Source organism: Peromyscus leucopus, chromosome 4 (genome assembly GCF_004664715.2).
Source record: "Peromyscus leucopus breed LL Stock chromosome 4, UCI_PerLeu_2.1, whole genome shotgun sequence".
Lineage (NCBI taxonomy): Eukaryota > Metazoa > Chordata > Mammalia > Rodentia > Cricetidae > Peromyscus > Peromyscus leucopus.
Window position 1 is genome coordinate 10,630,341 of NC_051066.1, and position 24,038 is coordinate 10,654,378.

The window sequence follows — 24,038 nt, forward strand, 5'->3', positions numbered from 1 at the left end:
GGCCTGAAGCTAACGAACGGCCGCGGAGGGTGCTGGGGGCGGCGCCGTTGGTGCAGGGGGCGGCCGGGGGACGGTGGCGAGGGCTCTGTGCACCGGGGAACCCGACCTCTGCGCCCCGAGGAAGATGAGCGAGGCGGACCAGGCCCGGGTGGGGCCCACGGCTGAAGAGCCCTCGCTGTCCCCAGAGGAGGAGGGCGAAGGGGGCGGGAAGGAGCCGGCGACCGAAGCGGCCCCCGGGCCCAGCGCCGCGTTCCGCCTCATGGTGACTCGGCGGGAGCCAGCCGTGAAGCTGCAGTACGCGGTGAGCGGCTTGGAGCCACTAGCCTGGTCTGAGGACCACCGGGTGTCAGTGTCCACGGCCCGCAGCATCGCCGTGTTGGAGCTTATCTGCGATGTGCACAACCCAGGCCAGGACCTGGTGATCCACCGCACCTCGGTGCCCGCACCCCTCAACAGCTGCCTCCTCAAAGTAAGTCACCTCCATGGCTCAACCTCGGGTCCACCGCCTGCGGTTCTCCCGCGGACGCTTCACCGTGGATCCCTAGGGAAGCCTGGTCTGCACCTGGCTCTACGATTCCCTGCGCATCCAACTCTTAGGAATCAAGAGACCAACATCGCTATAGCTTCCAAAAAGCCTTGCAAGCTGTTGCGCTCTTCCCAGGCACCCCCTACCAATACACGGTGGTGCCTCCCGGCCCCCCTGCCAGGTTCCGCTATCCACTCCACCTTTCCAGGTGGGCAGCCAGCGCTGGTTGCGATTGTCCTGGTGTCTTCTGAGATTCTGAGACTCCACCCCCGCTTGACCCAGCCCCAAACCTGCCTCTACCGTTGCTCCTATTGTCTGGGACCAACTCCCCGAGGCGCCCTGGACTGGCTTTGTTTTTTTATACTGTATTGAGTGCGTCCTTCTCTCGCGCCACTTCTGCTCTGAGAAGAAAAACTGTTCTATTTCGTTGTCTTACCTGTTGAACGATTTTCATTGTAAATGGTCCTTGTGTCTCTTTGGGTAGACAGGTAAATAGTGGTTTATACTCTAAATCTTTGGAAGTGGAACGAAAAATAAAACTTCGGGGGAACATCCATTGCTTACTTAGACTTCCAAGTCTAAATTCAGTGCTTTCAATTTCATATAACCCAAGTTTGGCCGGGCGGTGGTGGCACACGCCTTTAATCCCAGCACTCGGGAGGCAGAGCCAGGCGGATCTTTGTGAGTTCGAGGCCAGCCTGGGCTACCAAGTGAGTTCCAGGAAAGGCACAAAGCTACACAGAGAAACCCTGTTTTGAAAAAACAAAAAACGAAAACAAAAACAAAAAAATCCAAAACCCAAGTTTGTCCCTGAACTTTAGGGTTTTATTTCCTGTATAGCTCTGTGTGTGTGTGTGTGTGTGTGTGTGTGTGTGTGTGTGTGTGCGCGCGCGCGCGCGCAGTACATAATCTGTCAGAGTGAGTGAGTGCCTGCCTACGTAGTTTCTGGGATAAATCGGGGTAGGGAGCAGTTCTGAAGGAACTTACATTCTTTGGCAGATCATGAACAGACAATGTAGTGTAAAAGCAAGGAGTGCTGTAAAGCTGTATACCCACGTAGCAGTATGTTTATTTGAAAGCACAAGTTTTCCACACTCTTCTAGACAGCCATTCCAAATCCGGGCCACTAGTCATAAGTAGTTTGAGTAGCCCTCATGAGCTCTTTTTAGCACACTTAATTCAAATTTCAAACACAATGTTGAATTGGATAGTATTTCTTTCTTGTTTTTTTTTAAATAGCATTTTGAACTTGATAATCCTGCCTGGGATTACAGGCTTACAGATTGAATTAGGTAGTCAAATTGACTGACTGAGCCATGTAAGATCTTCTTAAAGAAGCTCAGAAAGTCCATCAAGGTGGCAAGTAAGGCATCTAGCACATTCACATAGATTTTTAAGCCATGAGTGTAACTGTTGCTTGAGTATTGATGGATCACCTGGAGCTGAAGTATTTCAGAGTCAGAGAAAATGACACCAGTTTAGGAACTAGGAAGATTAGTCCAGGAAGTTTCTTGAGTGCTGTTTCAATTTTAAGAGGATAGAATGATCTGGTATAGTTTAAGAGTGTGAGACTCCTGAGCTACAGGTAAGCAAATGATTGCTGGGCTGAGGATAAAAGGGGGGTTAGGAGACTGGCCATTAGCCAGCAGTGATGGTGCATGCCTTTAATCTCAGCACTCAGGAGGCAGAGGCAGGTTGATCTCTGTGAGTTCAGGGCCAGTCTGGTCTACAAAGTGAGTTCCAGGACAGCCAGGACTGTTAACACAGAGAAACCCTGTTTCGAAAAACAAAATGAGAGAGACTGAGCTTTGGCACAAGATAAATGTGGTGATATATTGTGTGCCCTAATAAACTTACCTGAGGATCAGAGGACAGAACCAGCCACTAGATTAGACATAGAAGCTAGACAGTGGTGGCACATACTCTTAATCCTGTCACTCAGGAGCCGGTTCTCTGAGTTCAAGGCTGCACTGGTAGCTAGGCACACCTTTAATCCCAGGAAGTGACAGTAGGTTGGAGAAAGGTATATAAGGTGTGAGGAAACAGGAACTAAAACAGTTATAAGACCATCTAAGATTCGAACAACAGATAGACCTATCTATAAAACAGAAATAGTAAAACTTACTTTGTTTAGCCTTTATGGAGAATTAAGTTTAATACATATGCCGGGCGGTGGTGGCACACGCCTTTAATCCCAGCACTCGGGAGGCAGAGGCAAGCGGATCTCTGTGAGTTCGAGGCCAGCCTTGACTACAGAGTGAGTTCCAGGAAAGGCACAAAGCTACACAGAGAAACCCTGTCTTGAAAAACCAAAAAAAAAAAAAAAAAAGTTTAATACATACATAAAACATAACAGAGCATTATCATTTAATGTCTAGCATTGATTATATGTTAGTGCCCATGATAAGAATATAATGTAACTATACAGGCATGAAGGAAAAGCCTGTGTTAATGTGGTTAAGTGTGGGTTTGAAGGTGATACTAACATTTTGATAAATTGACATATTGTTACATTTGACATTTGCCACACTGTTTAAATAGTAGCAGAGAATCTTTACATAGCCCTCTAATTGATAGAGTTTACACGAAGAGACCTTCATTGTTGCAATATGAATATAAAGAAATCTGTCAGTTCTGTGCTTTACATAGTGATGGTCCCTAGGGATTTAACTCTATTCAGTGTTGTCCAGCTAGCTAGTGCTTCAACTCAAATAACAGATAATTTGTAACCTAGGGATGATTTTTAGTATGTAGCACACCTAAAGCACTAAACACTAAACCTTTTTTGAAGCTATTGCTCTATAACTTTGTTAGGTCACAGCTCAAACATTGATTATCAGCTATTTGTTAGTGTCTTGGATATTGAAATTATATAATAGGAAGTCAATGATAAAAATAATTAAAAGCAAGAAAATAGTTACTTAAGAATAAGTCGCAGGACTGGTGAGATGGCTCAACAGTTAAAAGCATTTTGCTGCTTCTGCTAAGGACCTGGGTTCATTTCCCAGCCCACAATGGACAGCTTACAACTGTCTGTAATCCAGTTCTAGAGGATTTTACACCCTCTTCTGGTCTGTGGGCACCAGACATGCACATATAGGATAAATACATACATGCCGGCAAACACTCATACACATAAAAAATAAACCTTAAAAATGAGTAAGTCTCAGGTTTCCCTCCCCCCATTAGACTACTGATACAGTTCCAAATCCCAATTTGCTATTTATGACCTTGTCTTATTGTGTATAATTTGCTTACAGAAGTATTATCTGTGCCTACTACATAAAATGACTGTTGTCTGTGTTTGGAAATCACACATCCTCTGCCTTCAAGTAGCTCCTTGCTACTTGAAGTTTCAGATGGGGCTTCCTGTGTCAGCTTTTATATGGGTAGTGGTCAGCTTGAAACTCAGGAGTATATGATTGAATGGTGGGCTCTGGCAGCCTGTGGAAACTCAACTTTCAAATAGTTAGGTCCTTGGACATCTGAGTGCTTGTTTAAATTTGGTAACTGGTTTTGTGATGGAAAGAGTTGGGAAGGGAAATTTAATTAACTAGAGAAATTAGAATTTAATTGTGTGTTAGAAATTACCCTACTGGTCAAGATCAGTGGTGTCCTCCATCTCTAGATGCCATAAAATAAGGATGTTTTGGCTATAGGTCTGTTTCAAAACCTGGAAGGTTCTACTTTTAAAAAGAAGTTTGCCTAACTCTGGTTAAATGTGTTTCTACAGTGACTCCCTGGCCAAGGCATTTTATATGCTCCCATTACTTCTAGGAGGGACAGTGGATAAATTGAGCACTTCCAAAGCTTATCTGTCCATAGACATCTTTTCTAGGAGCATTTTAGGATAGTGGCTTTTAGGAGAAGTTGGATTGTGAACTCTAGGAATCTGCTACCTCTGTTTCACCAGGTTTACAGACACTTATTTTACCTGGCATTTTACAGGAGTTCTGGGTTTAAATTCAGTTCCTTTGTGCTTGCTGGGCAAACTCTACTGCCTGAACCATGTCCCCAGCTCTGTTGCTAGTTCACTGCTGACATGTTGAGGAATGTTGTTATAATTTGGCTTAACAGCTTGTATATGCTTAACATTTGAAAGATCTTTAAAAACAGTGTCTTAAACTTTGCTAGGAGGTAGGCACTGGTTTTTAGTGAATATTTTCCAAGTTTTGCCTATTCTAGAGCTTAACTTTAGTACTTGGGAACTTACTTACATCAAGTCACTTTTATTAAATCCATATATTAAAAGGACTTGAACTCCCTTTTAATCCTGTCCTACTCTTTCCATTTCCAAGATTAAGTTTCTTAAAAAGATTGGTACTAAAATCAAAATAGAAAGGTTTTTTTGTTGTTTGTTTTTTGTTTTTTACTTTTCTCCTTTGTTTTCTTTGGCTTTTTGAGATAAAGTCTGGCCACATATTCCTGACTGGCCTGGAACTTGCTGGGGTGATACTCCTGACTCTGTGTCCCAAATGCTGTGATTACAGATGTGTACCAACCACCATGCCTTTTATCTATTTTTTTCTGAAAACAATAGATGAAGTTCTTCCTCCTTTCAGTATAGTAAAAATATCTTTAGATCAACCTTTGTTGTTGTTTTTTGTTTTGTTTTGTTTTGTTGGCTTTAGCCTTCCTGGCTATCATTTTAGTCATTTATAACTTCCTCTGTCTTTACTGTCCCTTTAAAATCTTCTTACAGAGTTTTCATTATTTGGCTGAGCACTTGATACATGTTACAGACCTAGCCAAGGGGGTGATGAAGCAAAGCTAGAATGATCTAAGGCCTCATAGGACTAGACCTGGTAGGATAGATGGGAAGAGGCAAGTTAGGCAAGGGAGCCAGGAAAAGCAGTGGGTGGAATAGAGAAGTCGGATAGGAACCAGCTTACTTGTAGCAAGAGTAGGCAGGGCAATTGCTGTTAAAATGCATGTGATTTGTTAAGGAAACTACAGATTAAAAGGCCTAGAATTGGTTAATGAGGAGGTTTAGTGATGCAAAAAGCACAATCCCTGGAACACACATGAAAAAACCCAGTGTGTTGTGAGATGGCTTATATCTGTAATCCCAACATTCCTAGAGTGAGATGGAAGCATCATGGGGAAGCTGACCAGCCAGCTAACCTAGAGAACACAAGCACAGCAGAAACAAGAGAGACCTTGCTTCAACAAGGTGGGGAGAGAGAGAGAATAAGATTAAAAAGGCTGAGGTTGGGCTGGAAATGGAACTCAGTGACAGAGCGTTTACTTAGCATGCATGAGGCCTTTGAGTTGATTTTCAGCATGTGTCACAAAGCTATTACAAAAATCCAACTATCTAATGTAGCAAAAAGGGATATACATACATAATTTCCCTAACTTTTAAAACTGCTGTTGTTTTGTGACTAACTCAGCTAAGTGATCCCTTCACTCTTGTAGATCAACTGTCTATTCCATAGGCCAATTCTAAGAAGAATCTGGAAACCAAGCCATGAATACTCACATTTATTGAATCCTTTAAAAAAAAAAAAAGGGAGGGAGAGCCATTTCCTTGAGTAAATGCACATTTAATCTTTAAACATAATTGATTTTTTTGGTTTTTTTCCAGAAAGGGTTTCTCTTTTTAGCTTTGGAGCCTGTCCTGGAACACACTCAGACCAGGCTGGCCTTGAACTCACAGAGATCTGAGTGCTGGGATTAAAGGTATGCACTACCACTACCCAGCCATAATTGATTTTTTAATCATTATTTTTGTTTTGAGGTAAAGTTGTTCTACCTCAACTTTGTCTGGTTAAACATGCAATCTTCCTGCCTCAGCTTCCATTGTGCTTGTATTAGTAAGTCTGCATCACCACACCTGGCTGTTTGATCTTTTAAATGCATATAATGCCCAAATTAGCGAAATTCATAGAAATTGTTTTGTATGTTAATGGAAATCACTACAGGTGAATATTTATCTGATAGCTTTTGTATCTCTTATTTTCAGGTTGGCTCGAAAACAGAAGTTGCTGAGTGCAAGGAGAAGTTTGCTTCCTCAAAAGACCCCACCATCAGCCAGACTTTCATGTTGGACAGGATGTTCAACCCTGAGGGGAAGGCGTTGCCCCCAATGCGGGGCTTCAAGTACACTAGCTGGTCTCCCATGGGTTGTGATGCAAATGGCAGGTGCCTCTTGGCAGCACTGACCATGGACAATCGCCTGACTGTGCAGGTGAACCTTAATAGACTGCAGTGGGTTCAGCTGGTTGATCTGACTGAGATTTACGGAGAACGTCTTTATGAGACCAGTTATAGACTCTCTAAAAATGAGGGTCCTGGGGGGAATCTTGGAGATTTTGCTGAGTTTCAGAGGAGACACAGCATGCAGACCCCAGTCAGAATGGAATGGTCAGGCATTTGTACCACCCAGCAAGTCAAGCACAACAATGAGTGCCTGGATGTGGGTAGTGTGCTCCTGGCTGTCCTCTTTGAGAATGGGAATATAGCTGTGTGGCAATTTCAGTTGCCATTTGTGGGGAAGGAGTCCATCTCTTCATGCAACACCATTGAGTCAGGAATCAGCTCCCCTAGTGTTTTGTTTTGGTGGGAATATGAGCATAATAGTCGGAAAATGAGTGGCCTTATTGTGGGCAGTGCTTTTGGACCTGTAAAAATTCTCCCTGTCAATCTCAAAGCCGTCAAAGGCTACTTCACTTTAAGGCAGCCTGTTGTCCTGTGGAAAGAAATGGACCAATTGCCTGTCCATAGTATCAAATGTGTGCCACTTTATCATCCTTACCAGAAATGTAGCTGTAGCTTAGTAGTAGCAGCAAGAGGCTCCTATGTGTTCTGGTGTCTTCTTCTGATCTCAAAGGCAGGTCTGAATGTTCATAATTCCCATGTCACAGGCCTTCATTCACTGCCCATCGTCTCCATGACTGCAGACAAGCAGAATGGAACAGTGTACACCTGTTCTAGTGATGGGAAGGTGAGGCAGTTGATTCCTATTTTCACAGATGTTGCATTGAAGTTTGAACACCAGCTGATTAAACTCTCAGATGTATTTGGCTCCGTGAGGACTCACGGCATTGCAGTGAGTCCCTGTGGTGCTTATCTGGCCATCATCACCACTGAGGGCATGATCAATGGCCTCCATCCTGTTAACAAGAACTACCAGGTCCAGTTTGTTACTCTCAAGACCTTTGAAGAGGCGGCTGCTCAGCTCTTGGAGTCTTCAGTTCAGAATCTCTTTAAGCAGGTGGACTTGATCGACCTAGTCCGATGGAAAATTTTAAAAGATAAACACATCCCTCAGTTTTTACATGAGGCTTTGGAAAAAAAGATTGAAAGCAGTGGAGTCACCTATTTTTGGCGTTTTAAACTTTTCCTCCTAAGGATTTTGTATCAGTCAATGCAGAAATCCCCTTCAGAGGCCTTATGGAAACCTACCCATGAGGACTCAAAAATCTTATTGGTTGACTCACCTGGGATGGGTGATGGTGAGGAAGAACAGCAAGAAGAAGGCACTTCCAAGCAGGGGACCAAGGCTGGCCCGCAGGAGAGGAGCAAAGAGGGTGACACAGAGGAGCCCCCTGAAGACTCACTCACTGCCGTGGGAGACACTGGAAGCCGTGAACCCATAGAGGAAAAGCTCCTTGAGATCCAAGGGAAGATTGAGGCTGTAGAGATGCACCTGACCAGGGAGCACATGAAGCGGGTCCTCGGAGAAGTGTACCTGCACACCTGGATCACAGAGAACACCAGCATACCCACCAGGGGGCTCTGTAACTTTTTGATGTCTGATGAATCCGATGATAGAACAGCACGGGTAGGTGTCTATCAAAACTACTAGCCCTATGAACCCTCTGTTCTTCTCACTAGGTAAAAAAGTCTTGGGTTTGCTTTTGCATTGACATTATTGAGGTAACTGATTGGCATGGGGTACAGGGAAATAGATGGGAAATATGGATTGAAGCTGAGGACATACACACTTTCTTCCATTTATGTGCCTCTGACTGATGTGCAGGGTTTGCCAATGACATTTCCAGGCTGTGGATGACTGAGGAGACTGCAGTGGCAAGTGGTGTGTGATGGACAGTCCCAGCAATGGAGATGCCCACTGTGCTCTCTTCCTTCCTGTTTTTACAAAGGTTCAGTGTGGATGTATGTCTTCTATTTGAAAGGCTTGAGGTTGGATATTGCAAAGAAAACAATTGTTAAGTCCAGTTTATTTTTTTAAATTGGCTGTTATGTTTATTTTGGTACTGGAACAATGTAATAGTTTTGTCTACAGTGTATTCCACAGACTTCAAGGTTCCCCCAGAGAACAAAATGGCCACAAGCATAAGGAATCTGGTAGAGTGCTTCTCAGTAAGGTTATTGGTGCAGGTTATCATCCTGTGGGTTCTAAAGGTTCTTGCAGAAAAGAAGGTGTTACCTAGCCTCCAAGGCTTGGTCAGGGGGAACACCATTAGAGCTGTGGAACCAGTTCCCCACCAAGGAACAGGCTGTACATGGAAAGGTTAAATCACAAGTCTATTCCTTTCCCTCTGGATATTGACACTTGCTGCCTAAAGTCTCATTGAAAATGAGAAGTCCTGATAGCTTTGTCCCTGCCAACTCATTCACAGTGCATTTGTCTGCCCCTGAAACTGCTGCCCCGAGTTAAACACAGTAAGAGGTACTGGTCATGTGACTTTTCTTCTTTAAAAAGGTGACATTTAAACCTGTTTTCTGTCTTCTAAATTATCTGGAAGAGTATTCTGTTTTTCACTGTCATGGGACTGGTTAGAATTGTTATAAATAATCTGTGATATGCCAACAAAAGCATTTATGGAAGGTAATAGCATTCATTCTTGCCTTTAGGATTCTTGTTTGGATGCTGTGTGCATGTCTAACACAGTTATGTGGTTCTGGTTAAGCCAGTATGAAAATAGTGGAAAGAGTGTACCCTGCTTTGCTGTAGCATCTGAGTTCTGATTTAAGAATGACTTTTATGATCTAAGAATCTAGATCTGCTTCATACAAAGACCTTCCTGCCTATGGTGTTGATTTGACTGTAGTTTTAGATGTTCTGTGACTACTGGGCATGTGTTATGATACATTTCTCAACCTGTTTTTCATTCCCAACTGCCCACTTTCTCTTCTCCTAGCTCCTGCCCATGACTTGTTAATAGTTAATACCACAGACCTATTGTGTATTTGTTTTTGTCTCATAAGTGTATCTGTGCTTTAATATTAAAAAGATTAAGAATTATTTTTATTTCCTAAGAACCAGAATTTACTTATTCCTTGAGAAGAATTATCATGGAGAATGCACAAGTCAAACTAAACAGTTGGCTTCCATGACTGGGGCCACAAAGAGCACACAGAAGCAGCTCTTCCTCATGAAGAACTTGGGCCCAGCTCTGCTCTGCTCTGCTGTAGGACAGACACTAGGCCATCTTTACTACTGCGCACTGTTGAGATGTTAGGCTTACCTGGGCAAGAGGAGTGAGAGTGTCTGTCCTAATGTGAAGGACTGTAAATTAAAATTCTAAAGACCAAAACACAAGGCCAAAAGTGATTTGAATTTGAATTCAAGTAAATGAAGTAAATGAAGCCTGGTGTGGTGGCACGTGCCCCCATCTCAGTACTCAGGAGGCAGAGGCAAAGGATCTTTGTGAGTTTGGGGCCAGCTGGTCTACAGAGTAACTTCTAGGACAGCCAGGACTACATAGTGAGACCCTGTCTCAGGGAAAAAAAAAAAAAAAAATCAATCAAACCAAACAAATAAACCAAACACACAAAATCCAACAAAAATTTGTAAATTCAAAAGAGTTGAAATGGCTAGCTCAAATTAGCAATTAAAATGCCTTATGAGATTTGGGTGACTTAATTAACCCAAAGTACAAAATCTTGTAGACTACCAGAGGAGGTAAAGCATAAAAACATTCAGGCATTCAGACCTGGGAAGGACACAAGTTATTAGTAGAAGAGGCTTAAGGGTTGTTATATCCCATGCCTCTAAGGCAGTGTGTGTGTGTGTGTGTGTGTGTGTGTGTGTGTTTTCCAACAAAATAATGAAATAGATGTATGTTTTTCAGACCTTTGTCTTTAAAGAATGTAATTTTAAACAATGTCTGGAAGCCTAGGCCTAATGCTCTGGAGGCTGAAGTAGGAGTATGTATAGCAAGTTCAAGACTGTCTGGACAGCTTACTGTGAGACCCTGTCATAGAATTAAGAATCTAAAGAGACGGGTATGGAGCTCAGTGGTAGTTCTGGAATATGCAAGGCCCCACATTCAATTCCAAGGCCACCAACCACCAAGACAAAGAAAGGTATTCTCAATAGGGCCGAGGAAAGTGCCTCCTCCCATGCTGGGTCACTTGTGTTATCTCTGGTGCAGAAGCCGCTACATCAGTCCTCTCTGGGCTAGCAGAAGGGGAATTTTTTTTATTCTGATTATCTTTTTATTTTATAAATCTGATAAAAGACTAAACATCTGTGGGCTGGAAAAACACCCACTGCTCTTCTAGAGGACCCAGACCCGGGTTGTTTCCGGTGCCCACATGGCGATTCACAGCCATTGTAGCTCCAGCTTCAAGGGATCCTCTGTGGGCACCTGTACACAAGTGGCACACACAAAACAAAATCTTTTTTTTTTTTAAAGTTGTCTTTTTAAAGACAATGTAGTTATATATTTCTGCAAAGTTCACAGTAGTCCACATTTTTCACCTAGGGAAATTACAATTTTCCTTCTTACAGTACCGTAAGTAAAAACTGTAACTGCTTAAAGCAAGAGAGCTTGATTTTCAGAGGTTTCTCCCTTGAGGTTAGAGTTCACCCTAGAGGTTAGGGTCACTGTATCTATTTATTTTACTTTGCTGTTGACACTGGTTGGAGGTGCAGGTTTTGAACTCTTTGGACAACAGCTTAGCCTGTAGAAGTACACCTCTCCTGTCCCTGACGCAATCCTGTATTGCTGTGATTACCCTTTGCTCCCAGAAACCCATACCCACCCCTCACTCTCCCACCCGTGGTGTCTTCCCAGGTCCTGATTGGACATATCTCCAAGAAGATGAATAAGCAGACCTTCCCCGAGCACTGCAGTCTGTGTAAGGAGATCTTGCCGTTCACGGATCGCAAGCAGGCTGTTTGCTCCAATGGGCACATCTGGCTCCGGTAAGCCCCCAAGGCTGCTCCTGTCTCAGCTGTGTATAGCACAGAACCGCTGTCCAGGGCTGATCTGCTTGACGGATAGAACTGTCTGTGCTTGCTTGGGTTGCTGTTTGCCTTGCAGTCAGGGTTAGAGTCTGAGATGTACTTGTGTACTTTTTTAGTTAAGTTTCATAATAGAAGGAGAGGGGCATGTAACAGGCCTGGAAGAGGAGGTGAGAGAGCATTGGAGAGAGTAACCAGAATACATTATATACATGTATGAAGTTGTCAGACAGCAAAAGCAATAAACAATTTTTGTAATGAAAGAACCCTTCCTTCCTCTTCCTGTCCCCTTAGCCTAGCCAAAGAGGTGACCTTGGTGGGCTCTCATTTCCTCCATGAGATACTTTATTATCTTCTCCCAAGACAATCTACTTTCCAATTTTCCTCCAGCCTCTGACCTCATATCCAGTTGTCCGCAGATCCTGTCTCATCTCCTCAGTGCCCATCCTTAGGCCTGTCCTTCCGGTCATCCACCATTCATTCCTAAAGCATTCTCTTACTGGTCTGTGTCTGCTTCAGTTCAGACTTGCAGGTTAGCTTCCTGCCTGTCTGGTATCCTTATTCAGGGGTTGCCTCGGCACTTCACAAAGAATCCAGCCCCTCATCACTGCCTCTGTAGCCCTGGCCTACGCACTGTCATTGTTTGTGTACACGATGGTAGCTGTCTTCCACCTGGGCCTACTGCTTCCGTACTCAAACCCTCAGTCTGTTCTCTGCAGTTGTGGTCATGATACCCAGTCTTTGTCAGCTCTTGTCACGTCAGGACTCAGTACTCTCCACTAGGACTGGGGATATGGGACCCTGGTAGAGGATACCTCTAGCATTTGCAAGGCACAACCCTATACAAACCAATACAAGCTCTTCAGGGGTGACATTTCTGAACTGAATAGCTCAAACTCTTGAAGTGACTTGCAGCCTTTTCACAGTCTGTTCTTGCCTCTTGAAGCTCTCATCCTTTGCTCGGAGCTCAGCTCCCAGATTTCTCCATCTAGGAGAACTGGCCACTTTGCTTAGGTCCGTATGGCACCCCTCCTTCTTGAGGACATCTGCAGGGACACAGTAGATGGCATAATGCTTCTCGGCTATAGCTTGTCTGTCTGTCTGTCTGTCTGTCTGTCTGTTTCTCTCTCTCTCTCTCTCTCTCTCTCTCTCTCTCTCTCTCTCGGCTATAGCATCTCTGTCTGTCTCTCTCTCTCTGCTATAGCTTCTCTATCTGTCTCTCTCACACACACTCACTCCCATTTAGTGCTATGTTTTCCTCTCCTTTGCTCTTTTTCTCCTCGTAACTACATTTCATTCATTCATTCATTTTCTCCTTTTTTTTTTTTTTTAAATATAGATGGGGTCTCACTGTTACCCAAGCTGGCCTTGAACTCCTTGAGCTCTGCCTCCTGAGTGCTAGGATCAAAGACCTGCATCACCACATGAGTCTCTTTTATATCTTTGCTTTGTTACCCTTTCTTTGGACTAGGCAGTTCTCTGAGCACAAACACTAAAGCGGTGTTTGCTATTTAACGACAACAGGACTATGATACACATACCATTTATCCATTCATTCATTTTTTTTTCTTATTTTGTTGTGTGTGTTTTGTTGACAGATCTCACTATGTTATGAGGCTGGTTACAAACTTAATGATCCTCCTGCCTCAACCTCCCAGGCATGTGCCACTGTGCACAAGCAGGATTCCATTTTTTTTTTTAAACTTACTTATTATTTGGCTTTTCAAGACAGGGTCTTTCTGTGTAAACCCAGCTGTCCTAGAACTCACTCTGTAAACTAGGCTGGCCTTAACCTCAGAGATCCATGTGCTTCTGCCTCCCAAGTGCTGGGCTCAAAGGCTTGTGCCATCACCACCCAGCCAGGATTCTGTTCTTAATGAAAGTGGAGCTGGAGCTTTTGGTCATGTGGGTGCTCTATGATGCCTTCTCTTATTGACACATTTGTTTCCTAGTTTGGCTGTTCGGACGTTTTTTTCCTTGAAGGGAAAGAATAGTTAAAATCTAATATTGGGTACATTTTAGGCTTATAATCAAACTAACATCTGTTGAGCACTATCAGCATGCCAGACAAATTGGGACAGATGCACATCTATTAAGTGACCATATCCTCACAGTGGCCACACACAGGGCAGCCCCATGAGTATCTCCATCTTGTAGATAGGCTGGTATTGAGGTGTCATGATAGTAAGAACTTGCCAGAAGTCAATGGGCTCAGAGCCCACAGGGTAATCACTGCCTGCTCATGCCTCCCACATTTGTGGGTTGTTTCACAGAAGTTGTTTTTCCATTTTTCTGAGTAAGGTTAGCTCCAAAATGCATTGGTATACTTTCCCTCTGGTGAACTCTTTTTTTCCTGTGTACCTAAGTCCCAAGGTCAACTCTGGAGTCCCTTCCCCTGACCTCCTATTTTCTACTCCTTAGTTGCTTACCTGAAAATTGCTACCTCTTGGAATTTTTCCTCCAGAGCCCAGTACACTCTTTTTTATCTTGTACCCTTCCTGCTCTGGTAGGTGCTCAGTGAATGCTCATTGGACAGAATTGAATTGAACGCTCTGGGCATTTATTAGTCTGTTAGTGTCCTTTCTTTTTACACGGTTAGTTTCATCTTCAATACTTAGAGAGGTACATGCATGTTGTGTGTGGTATGTGTGTGTGATGTATGTGCTCACTTTTGTGTGTGGAATCCAGCGGAGAGCATCCAGTGTCCTCTATCACACTCCACTTTATTCCTTTGACACAAAGTTTCTTTTGGAACTGGATCTCACATTTTTCTGCCAGGCTGGCAGCCAGCAAGCCCTATTGATTCTCCTGTCTCTCCTGGCTGCGGATGCAAGTGGGAACACAACTGGCTTGTTACGTTGGTGCTGGAATCTGAACCCAGGTCCTCATGCTTACATAGCCAGTACTAGTACTCTTAACTTTCGAGCCATCTTTCCGGCCCCAGTACCTAAAGCTGTGGTTCTCAACCTTCCTAATGCTGCAGTCCTTTAATGCAGTTCCTCATGTTGTGGTGACCCCCAACCATAAAATTATTTTCATTGCAACTTCATAACTTTAATATTCTACTGTTATGAATCGTGATATAAATATCTGTGTTTTCCAGTGATCTTAGGTGACCCTATGAAAGAGCTGTTCAACACCCCCTGGGGTCACAACCCACAGATTGAGAACTACTGACCTAAGGACTCTTAAAGATGGTCCATATACCTTATCTTAAAAACTAATGAGTGGCTTTGCGTATTACCAAGAATGCAGTTAGAGAGGACCAGACTGAACTCTTTCCCAGTACTTCTTCTGCATAGAGGCTTTGTGTCACTTCAGAGCATGATGGCCACAAAGAGGGAAGCATTGCCCTGATAACTATGGGAATTCCCTCAGCATCAGCTGCTTTCCAGTGCTGATGAGCCCAAGGAGCCTCCTCTGACTGGACTCTGTCCTCTTTCAGGTGCTTTCTAACCTACCAGTCCTGCCAGAGCTTGATATACCGAAGGTGTTTGCTCCATGACAGCATTGCCCGGCACCCTGCTCCAGAAGGTGGGTGCTGGCTTAGCCTTAGGGTGGGGTGGAGTCAAGTGCCACACCCCATAAATGTCCTGCTCTTGCTTCAGATCAAACCCATTCTGCTCTCTGCAGTTACTGTGAAGCCAGAACCAGTTAACAAATGGTCCCAGGAACACACAGTACCTGTGTGTGTGCTGTATGTCAGCTGATGGTGGAATGGGGGCTGTTGTTGATCTACTTCTGCAGCAAGGCCTTCAGTCCGTTGTGAAGGTCTGAGTAAAGGGAGTGTGCAGGGCCTATATTTGAGTGACAGCTCTGCAGATGGTGCTGAATACAGAAACAGTGTTGTTGATGTACCTGGTGCAGGTATTGCTCTTCTAGAAACCATTTAGGGCTACTTCCTGGTTAGTCTGTGTGCTCTTTTGCACAGTTCTGTTTCTGAGAGTGCTAGCTAGAAAATAAGATCTTAGAGCTGGGTGATGGTGGCACACGCCTTTAATTCTAGCACTCAGGAGGCAGAGGCAGGTAGATCTCTGTGATTTCAAGGCCAGGCTGTCCTACAGAGTAAGCTCCAGGACAGCTGGGCTATACAGAGAAACCTGGTCTCAAAAAACCTAGAAAGAAAAGGAAAAAGAAAGATCTTAGGTACAAGCAAGAGATGAGCTGTCTAATAGTCACAAGAATGCCAATTGTTGGTGTGAGCTTCACTGACTACACTCCAGCCAAACAGGCCAGTGAGACACGCTTGTAGAATCAAACATGCTTGGTGAACACAAGAGTATTCCACCTCAGACTCCATCCATACTTATTTTTGCAAATTCTCTCGAGGTTGCATGTTGGCAACTTGGGTTGTGTCTGCTTTAGTTGACCTCAATTCTCCACCTGAGTCTGCACCTTACTCCTAGGTTAAAACATTTGGAGAGTTCTTGGGCGGTGGTGGCACACGCCTTTAATCCCAGCACTCGGGAGGCAGAGCCAGGCGGATCTCTGTGAGTTCGAGGCCAGCCTGGACTACCAAGTGAGTTCCAGGAAAGGCGCAAAGCTACACAGAGAAACCCTATCTCGAAAAACAAAAAACAAAAAACAAACAAAAAAAAAATTGGAGAGTTCTTAAGCAGTTAGTACAGTTGAGACTTGATGTTTAGGCACAGTGGGAGTTTAAAGCCAAGACCCCCTACCCTTGGCACTGGGAATGGATCAAAACAGAACTAAACAGAACTGGAATAGGACAGAGATTTCACGGGCCAGCAGTGGAAGGGTGGTCTGTTGTCACTACATGTCTACTTTTCTGCTGTGGTAGAATTTCTGAAAAGTTGCTAACTGTTACTTTATGAAAGAATACTATTCACAGTTTATAAACTGGGCATAATAACACATAGCTATAATCCCTGCACCAAGGAGGCTAGGGCAGGAGGATGGTGTGAATGTTCAAGGCTAACCTAGACTATATAGTGATACCCTGTCTCAAAAACAAAAAAACAACATATGAATACAGTCCTTGGTTAACTTGAATACTTGTGGCTTTTTTGTTTGTTTAGCGGTTTGGTTGGTTGTTTTTTGGAGACAGGGTCTCTCTGTATGAACTCCTGGCTGTCCTGGAATTAGCAGTGTAGACCATGCTGGCCTCGAACTCACAGAGCTCCTCCTTTCTGCCTCCTGAGTGCTGGGATTAAAGGTGTGCCCCACCATACCCAGCATAGGTGGCTTTCTGAAGCACCCCTCATTGCCTGGCCTTTATCTCAGCACAGACCCAGCTTTAGGAACCTCAAATTCATTTCATCTCGGCCTCATTAAAATGTTGGAAACTGAGGCCTAAATGCCTGGACTGCTTGGGCCCCTGAGCCTCCTGTCACCTTCTCTGAGGCTGACCCTTGGTCCTGCTGGCTTTCCTTTGCAGATCCCGACTGGATTAAGAAGTTGCTACAGAGCCCTTGCCCTTTCTGTGATTCTCCTGTCTTCTGAGGGTCAGTGAGGAGGCTGGAGGAACATGAACTCGGCTATAGCAAGTACCCTGGAGCCTGAGGAGCAGGTGTGCTGGAGGAATCCTGGCGAAGGACAGTGGAGAGACTTTCCTCTGACTGGAGGAGGGAGGTCATCCTTGAGCTCATTTCGACAGCACACATACTATCTTCAGGAACTGAAGGATATCTAACTGCAGAGAGTTGGAGTCATTTTGAGGTGAACATTAGCCACCCCCAGCTCCTCACCAGTGAGGACCACTTACTTTTCAAGTGTCTTGCCTAAAGCAGTTTGAGTGGAAACCTGCTCCTTGAGCCGTAATGGGGCTCTTGTAGAGAATCTGAGGACCTCACTGTGAGTTAGGTTTCAGCCTTGCTTTGGTCTGGAACTGCCTGTGGCTCCAGAGGACTCAAGTAGGTTGGTACTTGACACTCCCTGTGCCAATATGTCGTAAAGTGTCTAAAGCTGTGTGTGGCTAGTGTTTGCTCAGCAGACTCATCTGCCCATTGACTTCTTTCCATGCACATGGAAGACTTTTTCTTAAAACTATATTTTTGAAGCCAAGAATAAAATCAATCTTAATGTATCAAATAATCAGGTGACTATTAGAAGTTGATAATTGTCGTTTATTTTTATCTCCTGTGTCATCAGATTTCCTGACCCAGCTCCTTAGTATGTCAAAAGAGATTGAGTACCCCTTCCCTCATCAGAGTCCTACTTTATACCCAACTGTGTGACCTAGATGTTGGTACATAGAGGGAAAGTATTTTCTTCTTTTAGTATTAAATTGAAGCTTCAGTATTTTTAACATTGACTTATCCAGACATCTCACTGAGTATCTAGGGGAAGGTTGATCTAGGGATTTCTGGGGAGAGATGGCAGCGTGGCGTTGGAGGTCCTTGAGCTCTGTGCTGCAAGCATGTGCAGCTCAAGTGGACAAACCTGGGACTTTCTTCTCTGGCCAAAGGTCCTTAATATTTGGAATACAGGTATTTTCTGTGGGCTTAAAGAGGAGGCACACATTATTGATTGACCAGACCTGAAAGCATTCTGGAATCACAGTCTTGGGTTTTTAAATTAAGTTTCCTGGGATTGGTGCTAATGAACTGGACTGTAGTGCACAGTTTCTGAAATTGTACATGTTTTTGGAAAGTACAGAACATGAAATGCTTTGCTCCTTCATGATCCTTTATGCTTTTATTTTAACATGCTTTCCCACTTTGATTTTATACCTGTAGTGAAAGACATTCTGTCCTCACTTCAGAAATAATGTCTTGACTTGGGTACCATAGTGAGAGATAGACCACATGCCATCCTACCACACTTCCTGCCTCAAAAACTAGCTCCACACTGGGGACAGACCCTAAGAAGCACTGCCAGAAGCTGCTCTAAAATGTCCTATTAAGATTCTTGCCCTGTGCCATGTGTTTAATGAACTGTTTGCTGGGTATTTAATGTCCTACTTGAGGTTGTAACAACAGCGTCTATCCAGACCTGGGGGGCAGCAAAGAAAGAGCCCCGACTGACCCATTTCAGGCTATACATGGCTGCAACAGAGCCTGCAACTGTTACTCTTTCCGGAAACATGGCAGGAGTGGAGATGGTATTGAGAGTTGTCCCCAGGCCGTCAACCACGCAGGCTGAGATTCCTTTCTCTTGCTCTTTGGAATCAAGCTCACTAGGTGTTCTCACAGGGAATTTGTGCTAGGAACCATTTAAAACATAACTGATTGTTTAAGGCAGTTGCTCCGTTTTGAAAAATTTTAACAATTAGGAGTAATGAAAGAATTTCTAGAGTCTGTGCTTGTGTACAGGAAGAAGCATGGCAACTGGAACTCAGGTTCTCAGGAAGAGGCTCTGAAATCCAGCCACAGCCAATTGTCTCCACAGCTAGTAGGAATGCCTTCCTCCCCTCCAACGCCTCCCCTCCTCCCGCCCCCCCAGAGTCCCACCACACACCGTTGATCGTCTTCAGAGCTGGGTGAACTAGAGAATTTGGGATTGATGGCAGCCTCCTGCATAGGACACCTCTGAATTCTTCTCTAAGGGTCGGTATATAGGACCCTGGAGGGACCTTGGATGGAGGGACCTTGGAGAAATGGGAGTGACACCAGTCTTGTAGTTACCTCTTCTAGCTTGAATTTGCCTGTGCTGCGTGGTGGAAGGATTAAGGTAGCTTCCGGTTGCAGCTGTGGGAGGGAGCTGTTTTAGCCTGGGAGGAAGAGTAGCCATCAGATTGTTGCCCTGCAGTTAGAAGGCTGGAACAGACTACAGAGACCCCACAAGCTGGAACACTGCTGTGTATCAGGTCTTCTCTGCCTGGGGTTATTTGTTTCTGATATTTCAGGTAGGAATTGGGCAGTTTGTTCTGGTTGGTGTTCATGCTGAAGTCCTGGTATGTTCATCCCCAGACTTGAAGCTGTCTTTACCTACTACTAGATCTACCAGAAGCTGTCATGAGCACCAGTGAAGTCTGTGGTCAGATGTAACAGTTTCCTGCTTGTCCCTCTAGGCTCTAGCAAGTTTTTAAGAACATCTATGTAGAAGTAGTAAGCTAGACCTAGCAATAGCATAGCAAGTTAATTGGATTGGGAAAGTTTTATTTTCTGCTTGTTTGTTTTGTTTTGTTCTGTTTTTTGAGACAGGGTCTCTCTATGTATAGCTCTGGCTGGCCTGGAACTCCCTTTGTAGTGCAGGCTGGCCTTGAATTCAAAGATCTGCGTGGCTCTATTAGTATCAGACAAGGTGCAGATGGTCGAGCACGGCCTTGGTCTGGGAGCCCTCCACCCTGGCAGCAGCTACATGGCCTGGGCTTGCTGAGTGGCGGCAGTCCCGGAAATAGACCAGATTGGGTTATGGAAAGCTTCTTGCTTTCCTTTCCCCAAGAGGCAGCTCTCAGCATTAGGATACATTTCAGGGCCAGAAAAATGTATAGTGATAAAATGTCTAAAGGCTAAGCCATGTTGTAGGTCTTCCGAGAAGAAAAAATGGGCACCTCGTGGTCAAAGGGCTGACTTCGGGCTCCTTGCCACCGGGGTTGCTGTTCATGCTGAGCTGAATGGGGTGCATTCCAAGTCAGCATGGACCCCCAACAGTCAGATACTCGAGGCTCTTTCACCATAGCACAGGCTGGACCGGAGGTGTCACAGCCAGGCTTTGGCAGCCCCTCACGGCATGGCTGGTAGAGTGTGGCCTCAGCAACCATACCTTCCCCCTTGAGGTACTGGCTGGAAGGACGTCCCTGCAGGGTCTAATGAAGTGGGTTGTCTGGCTTTAGTTCCTGTGAAACATCGGTGCCCTCACACACTTCAGACTGTGCCTCAGACTCTCATGTTATTAGACCCTCAACTGCTCTTTCTGGAAGCTGAGTTCTTGAAGTTAAATCTGCTTTGTGTCTGCTGCTCAGCCTAAGTGCACAGTAGGTGAAATGTCCTTAAATGGAACTAAGCTACACTCAAGGTAGCCTTGCTTCTAACTACCTACAGACACAGTAGCTCTGCCCAAGTAGCAGGCAGAAGGCAGTGTTCATGGATTTTTCTTTTTTATCTCAAGGCCATGTTTATATCAAGGGGAGAGACCCTGATGCAGTCAGGGTTCTAGTCATGAATTTATTTAGAACCAGATGGTGTGGTTCACCAACAGGGCTTAAGTATTCCTTCATTGTGATTGAACTGAGTAGAAAAAGAGGTGGTACACATCAGAATTACTTTGTAGGCTCTCAAGTGAAAAATGTGGTCCTGGGTTGAGCAGATCACACCTCAGAGTTCTGAACCTTCTGTTTGTTTTTAAAAGTTCCTTATCTCAAGGCTGAGGTTGTAGCTGGGTGGGTAGAGCACTTGCCTAGCATTCTCAAGGCCTCAAGTTCCATCCTCAGCACTGGGGGGAGGAGAGGAGTGTTTACTGTTTACATCCCTGTCATGAAGTTCTGTTGTTTTCATAAAGGAAAATACTCTAAAATAGATTGAGTGAGGCATGGTGGCACACACCTATGTTCTGAGCACTCAGGAAGCTGAGGCAGCAGGATGAAGTAGAAGGCCAGCCTGAGCTGTGTGGAGAGAACCTGTCTCAGAAAATCAAAACTGGTCAGATTGTGCAGCGGAAGAGGTGGTGGTGACAGTGTTGGGACATTTTCAGCCCAGGTCTACATTTGGCTAATGTGGTAGGGTGGATGCTCATGTTCTCACTATCTCTGTATGGTACTAATGTAAAATCAAACACCATGAATTGTGTTTTTCCAAGGCTTTGTTTCACATTTGTATTTGATAGGACATGGATGTGAGCATCACACTTGTTTAAACACATGTCTGCTGTGCTTAGTGGTTGTACCCAATGCTTGTACTGAAGTTTGTGCTTGGCTTTGAATTGTATGTTTACACCTGACTGTTTTTAAATAAAGAGAAAATTTTACGGTATGCAAAGGGGATTTTTTTTTTTAACTCTTACTATCTAGTCAATTTTAACTTTCAGGGTTTTAGCTAAAAACTAAGAATAAGAACATGTTACCTAGAATAACTGCCAACCCAGACAAGCCAGCCACTTGTTCCCCCAGTGTGTATAGCCAGGGCTATTAGCCTATATGCTCCTCCAGGCCCGGGCCTGTCTCAGTTCCTGGAGCTGGAGAGCTGATGAGTGGGGCTCCCGCTCCTTCACTGTCATGGTCAGTGTTGGTTAAATCGGCGTGCAGCGGCCATGCCATCAGAGGAGAGTACTGATCAGAAGAATCACAGCCATGGTTACCTTTTAGAGCTTTATTGGGGCGGGGGGGGGGGGGGGAGGAGGGAGGGGAGAGAGCAGAAAGAGAAGAAGGAGGTCCAGACAGAAGGAAGGAGCAGAAAGGAAAGAGAGGGGCGCACAAAGGGTATACCCACTTTTTAGGCTGGGATGCCGTCGCAGGATGATGACGTAATTAAGGACAGAATCCTTACATCCCAGACTTTCACTTATCTTAAAAAAGCAGGCCTGGCCGGGCGGTGGTGGCGCACGCCTTTAATCCCAGCACTCGGGAGGCAGAGCCAGGCGGATCTCTGTGAGTTCAAGGCCAGCCTGGGCTACCAAGTGAGTTCCAGGAAAGGCACAAAGCTATACAGAGAAACCCTGTCTGGAAAAACAAAAAACAAACAAACAAAAAATAAAGCAGGTAGATGGGAATAGGGGTGTTGTTCCTCTCAAAAACTGCTTCCAGCTGACAATTGTATGTCGGTTGGCTCTTGGGGGAGTCTTCCGAGGTAGACAGGCATTGTGGGATGCTGTCTGTCATCCGTTTGTTCTGGAGACATATATCCTTCTTGGCTGTGGCTGGGACCTTTCTGTTTGGCAAGATGTTGATGATCTCTGGACTCCGGTTCTGTGGTGGTCCTGTACCATTAGCTGAACAGTGAGTTAGAACAGGGAACTGGGAAGAGAAAAGCTTGTGGTACATGAGAATTTATTTTTTGGAATTAGGGACAAGGCAAAGATCAGGGCCCTGTCTATATGCATGTGAGAATGAGTGGGTGGAGTTAAGGTGAGTTAGGGCGAGTCGTAGAAACCGCCCAAGCCTGCTGTTTGAGCCCGCCCAGTGCCAGCGGAAGTCAGACAGAAAAGGTTGCACATGGTAGACGCAGAAGTGGGGAAGGAGAAGGGTTTAGAGCTTTAGCAGAAAGCTTGGGGATAAAGTAACTCTTATTTGCCCGTTCGCTGGCAGAAGTTCCCTCGACTCTGTTATGCGGCCAGGTTTACTGGTGCCTGCCCCTGTCTGCCAATGTAGGTGGTAAATGTATCTGCCCCTTTGTCTCATGGCTGTAGCTGAGAGAAAAATAAAAAATTAAAATAACAAACCGGGATCAGACTCTAATCTCAGGCGTCCCTGAGGAGTGAAGAGAGATCTAAGAATCAGCTCAAGTTTACCATCCTCTTCGTCAAGGGATGGGAAGGGCTGCAGCTGCACTGTAGTTGGTCCACCCGGTAGACCCGAGACAGCATTGACCCCCTCGTCAGGAGCAAAAATGTGCCTCCAGCTGCCAGCACAGCCCGAGGACAACCCCCAGGGTATCCGTGGCAAAAATTATAGCTCAGACTACAGCCATGAGAATGGCAGACTCACTGTGGTGACGGCAGCGGTAGCTGTGAGTGGGGTCCAGCGGCGAGACGCGCGCCCCCACTTGTGGTCTTGCTGGATGGGGGAAGAGGCGGCAAGCGGCAGTGGTCACAGTAGGTGGTGTATCCGAGTCACGGCACCAATGTTGGTTAAATCGGCGCTGCTGCTCCTGGGGGCTGGCCGCCACCCGAGGCAACCATGCAGGTGGAGAAGAGTGCTGATTGGAAGAATCACAGCCATGGTTACCTTTTTAGAGCTTTATTGGGAGGGGGAGAGAGAGGGAGGGGAGAGAGGGAGGGAGGGAGAGAGAGAGAGAGAAGGAAGAGAAGAAGGAGGTCCAGATGGAAGGAAGGAGAGGGGCGCACAGAGGGCCCACCCGCTTTTTAGGCTGGGATGCCATCGCAGGCTGATGACGTAATTAAGAACAGAATCCTTACAGTCAGCTCCACAGAGCCACTAAGACAGGAGAAGGCAAGGTTCTTCCCTGGCTCTGACTGAGGTTTACAAGACCATGCCACATCTTAGCCCTGTTTCTGATCTCATATCTAAGGTTAAGGCCCCAGTGCTCAGGAAAAGGTTGACACTGGGGAGATAAGGAAAAACTGGAAATCTGGGGGTGCCCATGTGGGTATCCACTCCTACTGATAGCTCTGGTGGCAGGTCCTCGTGTTTCCTGCCAGGTTGGCTGCTTACCGCACGAATGAAAGCCCCCTTCTCTTAGAGTGTTCTGCTTTGGGGCCCCACAGCTGCCCTAGTGATCCTAGTATGTAAGGTGTGTTGTGGAGTGCTGTAGTCTCAGCAGCTCTGTAGTCGGG

The 24,038-nt window shown here is 45.2% G+C and overlaps 1 protein-coding gene across 2 annotated transcripts; it reads left to right on the forward strand.

Annotated features, from left to right (window-relative positions):
• Positions 1-23: 23 nt before the first annotated feature.
• On the forward strand, positions 24-21,559 carry Gtf3c4 (general transcription factor IIIC subunit 4). Of its 2 annotated transcripts, XM_028883327.2 has the most exons (5): positions 24-469; positions 6,492-8,312; positions 11,518-11,648; positions 15,133-15,221; positions 17,086-21,559. In XM_028883327.2, the coding sequence occupies exons 1-5, from the start codon at positions 125-127 to the stop codon at positions 17,148-17,150; spliced, it is 2,451 nt and encodes an 816-aa protein (XP_028739160.1). In that variant the 5' UTR covers positions 24-124; the 3' UTR covers positions 17,151-21,559. The 2 variants fall into 2 exon arrangements, with proteins under 2 accessions (XP_028739160.1, XP_037060524.1); XM_037204629.1 differs by lacking the exon at positions 15,133-15,221 and having other exon boundaries at positions 17,086-17,197.
• The last annotated feature ends 2,479 nt before the right edge of the window (positions 21,560-24,038 follow it).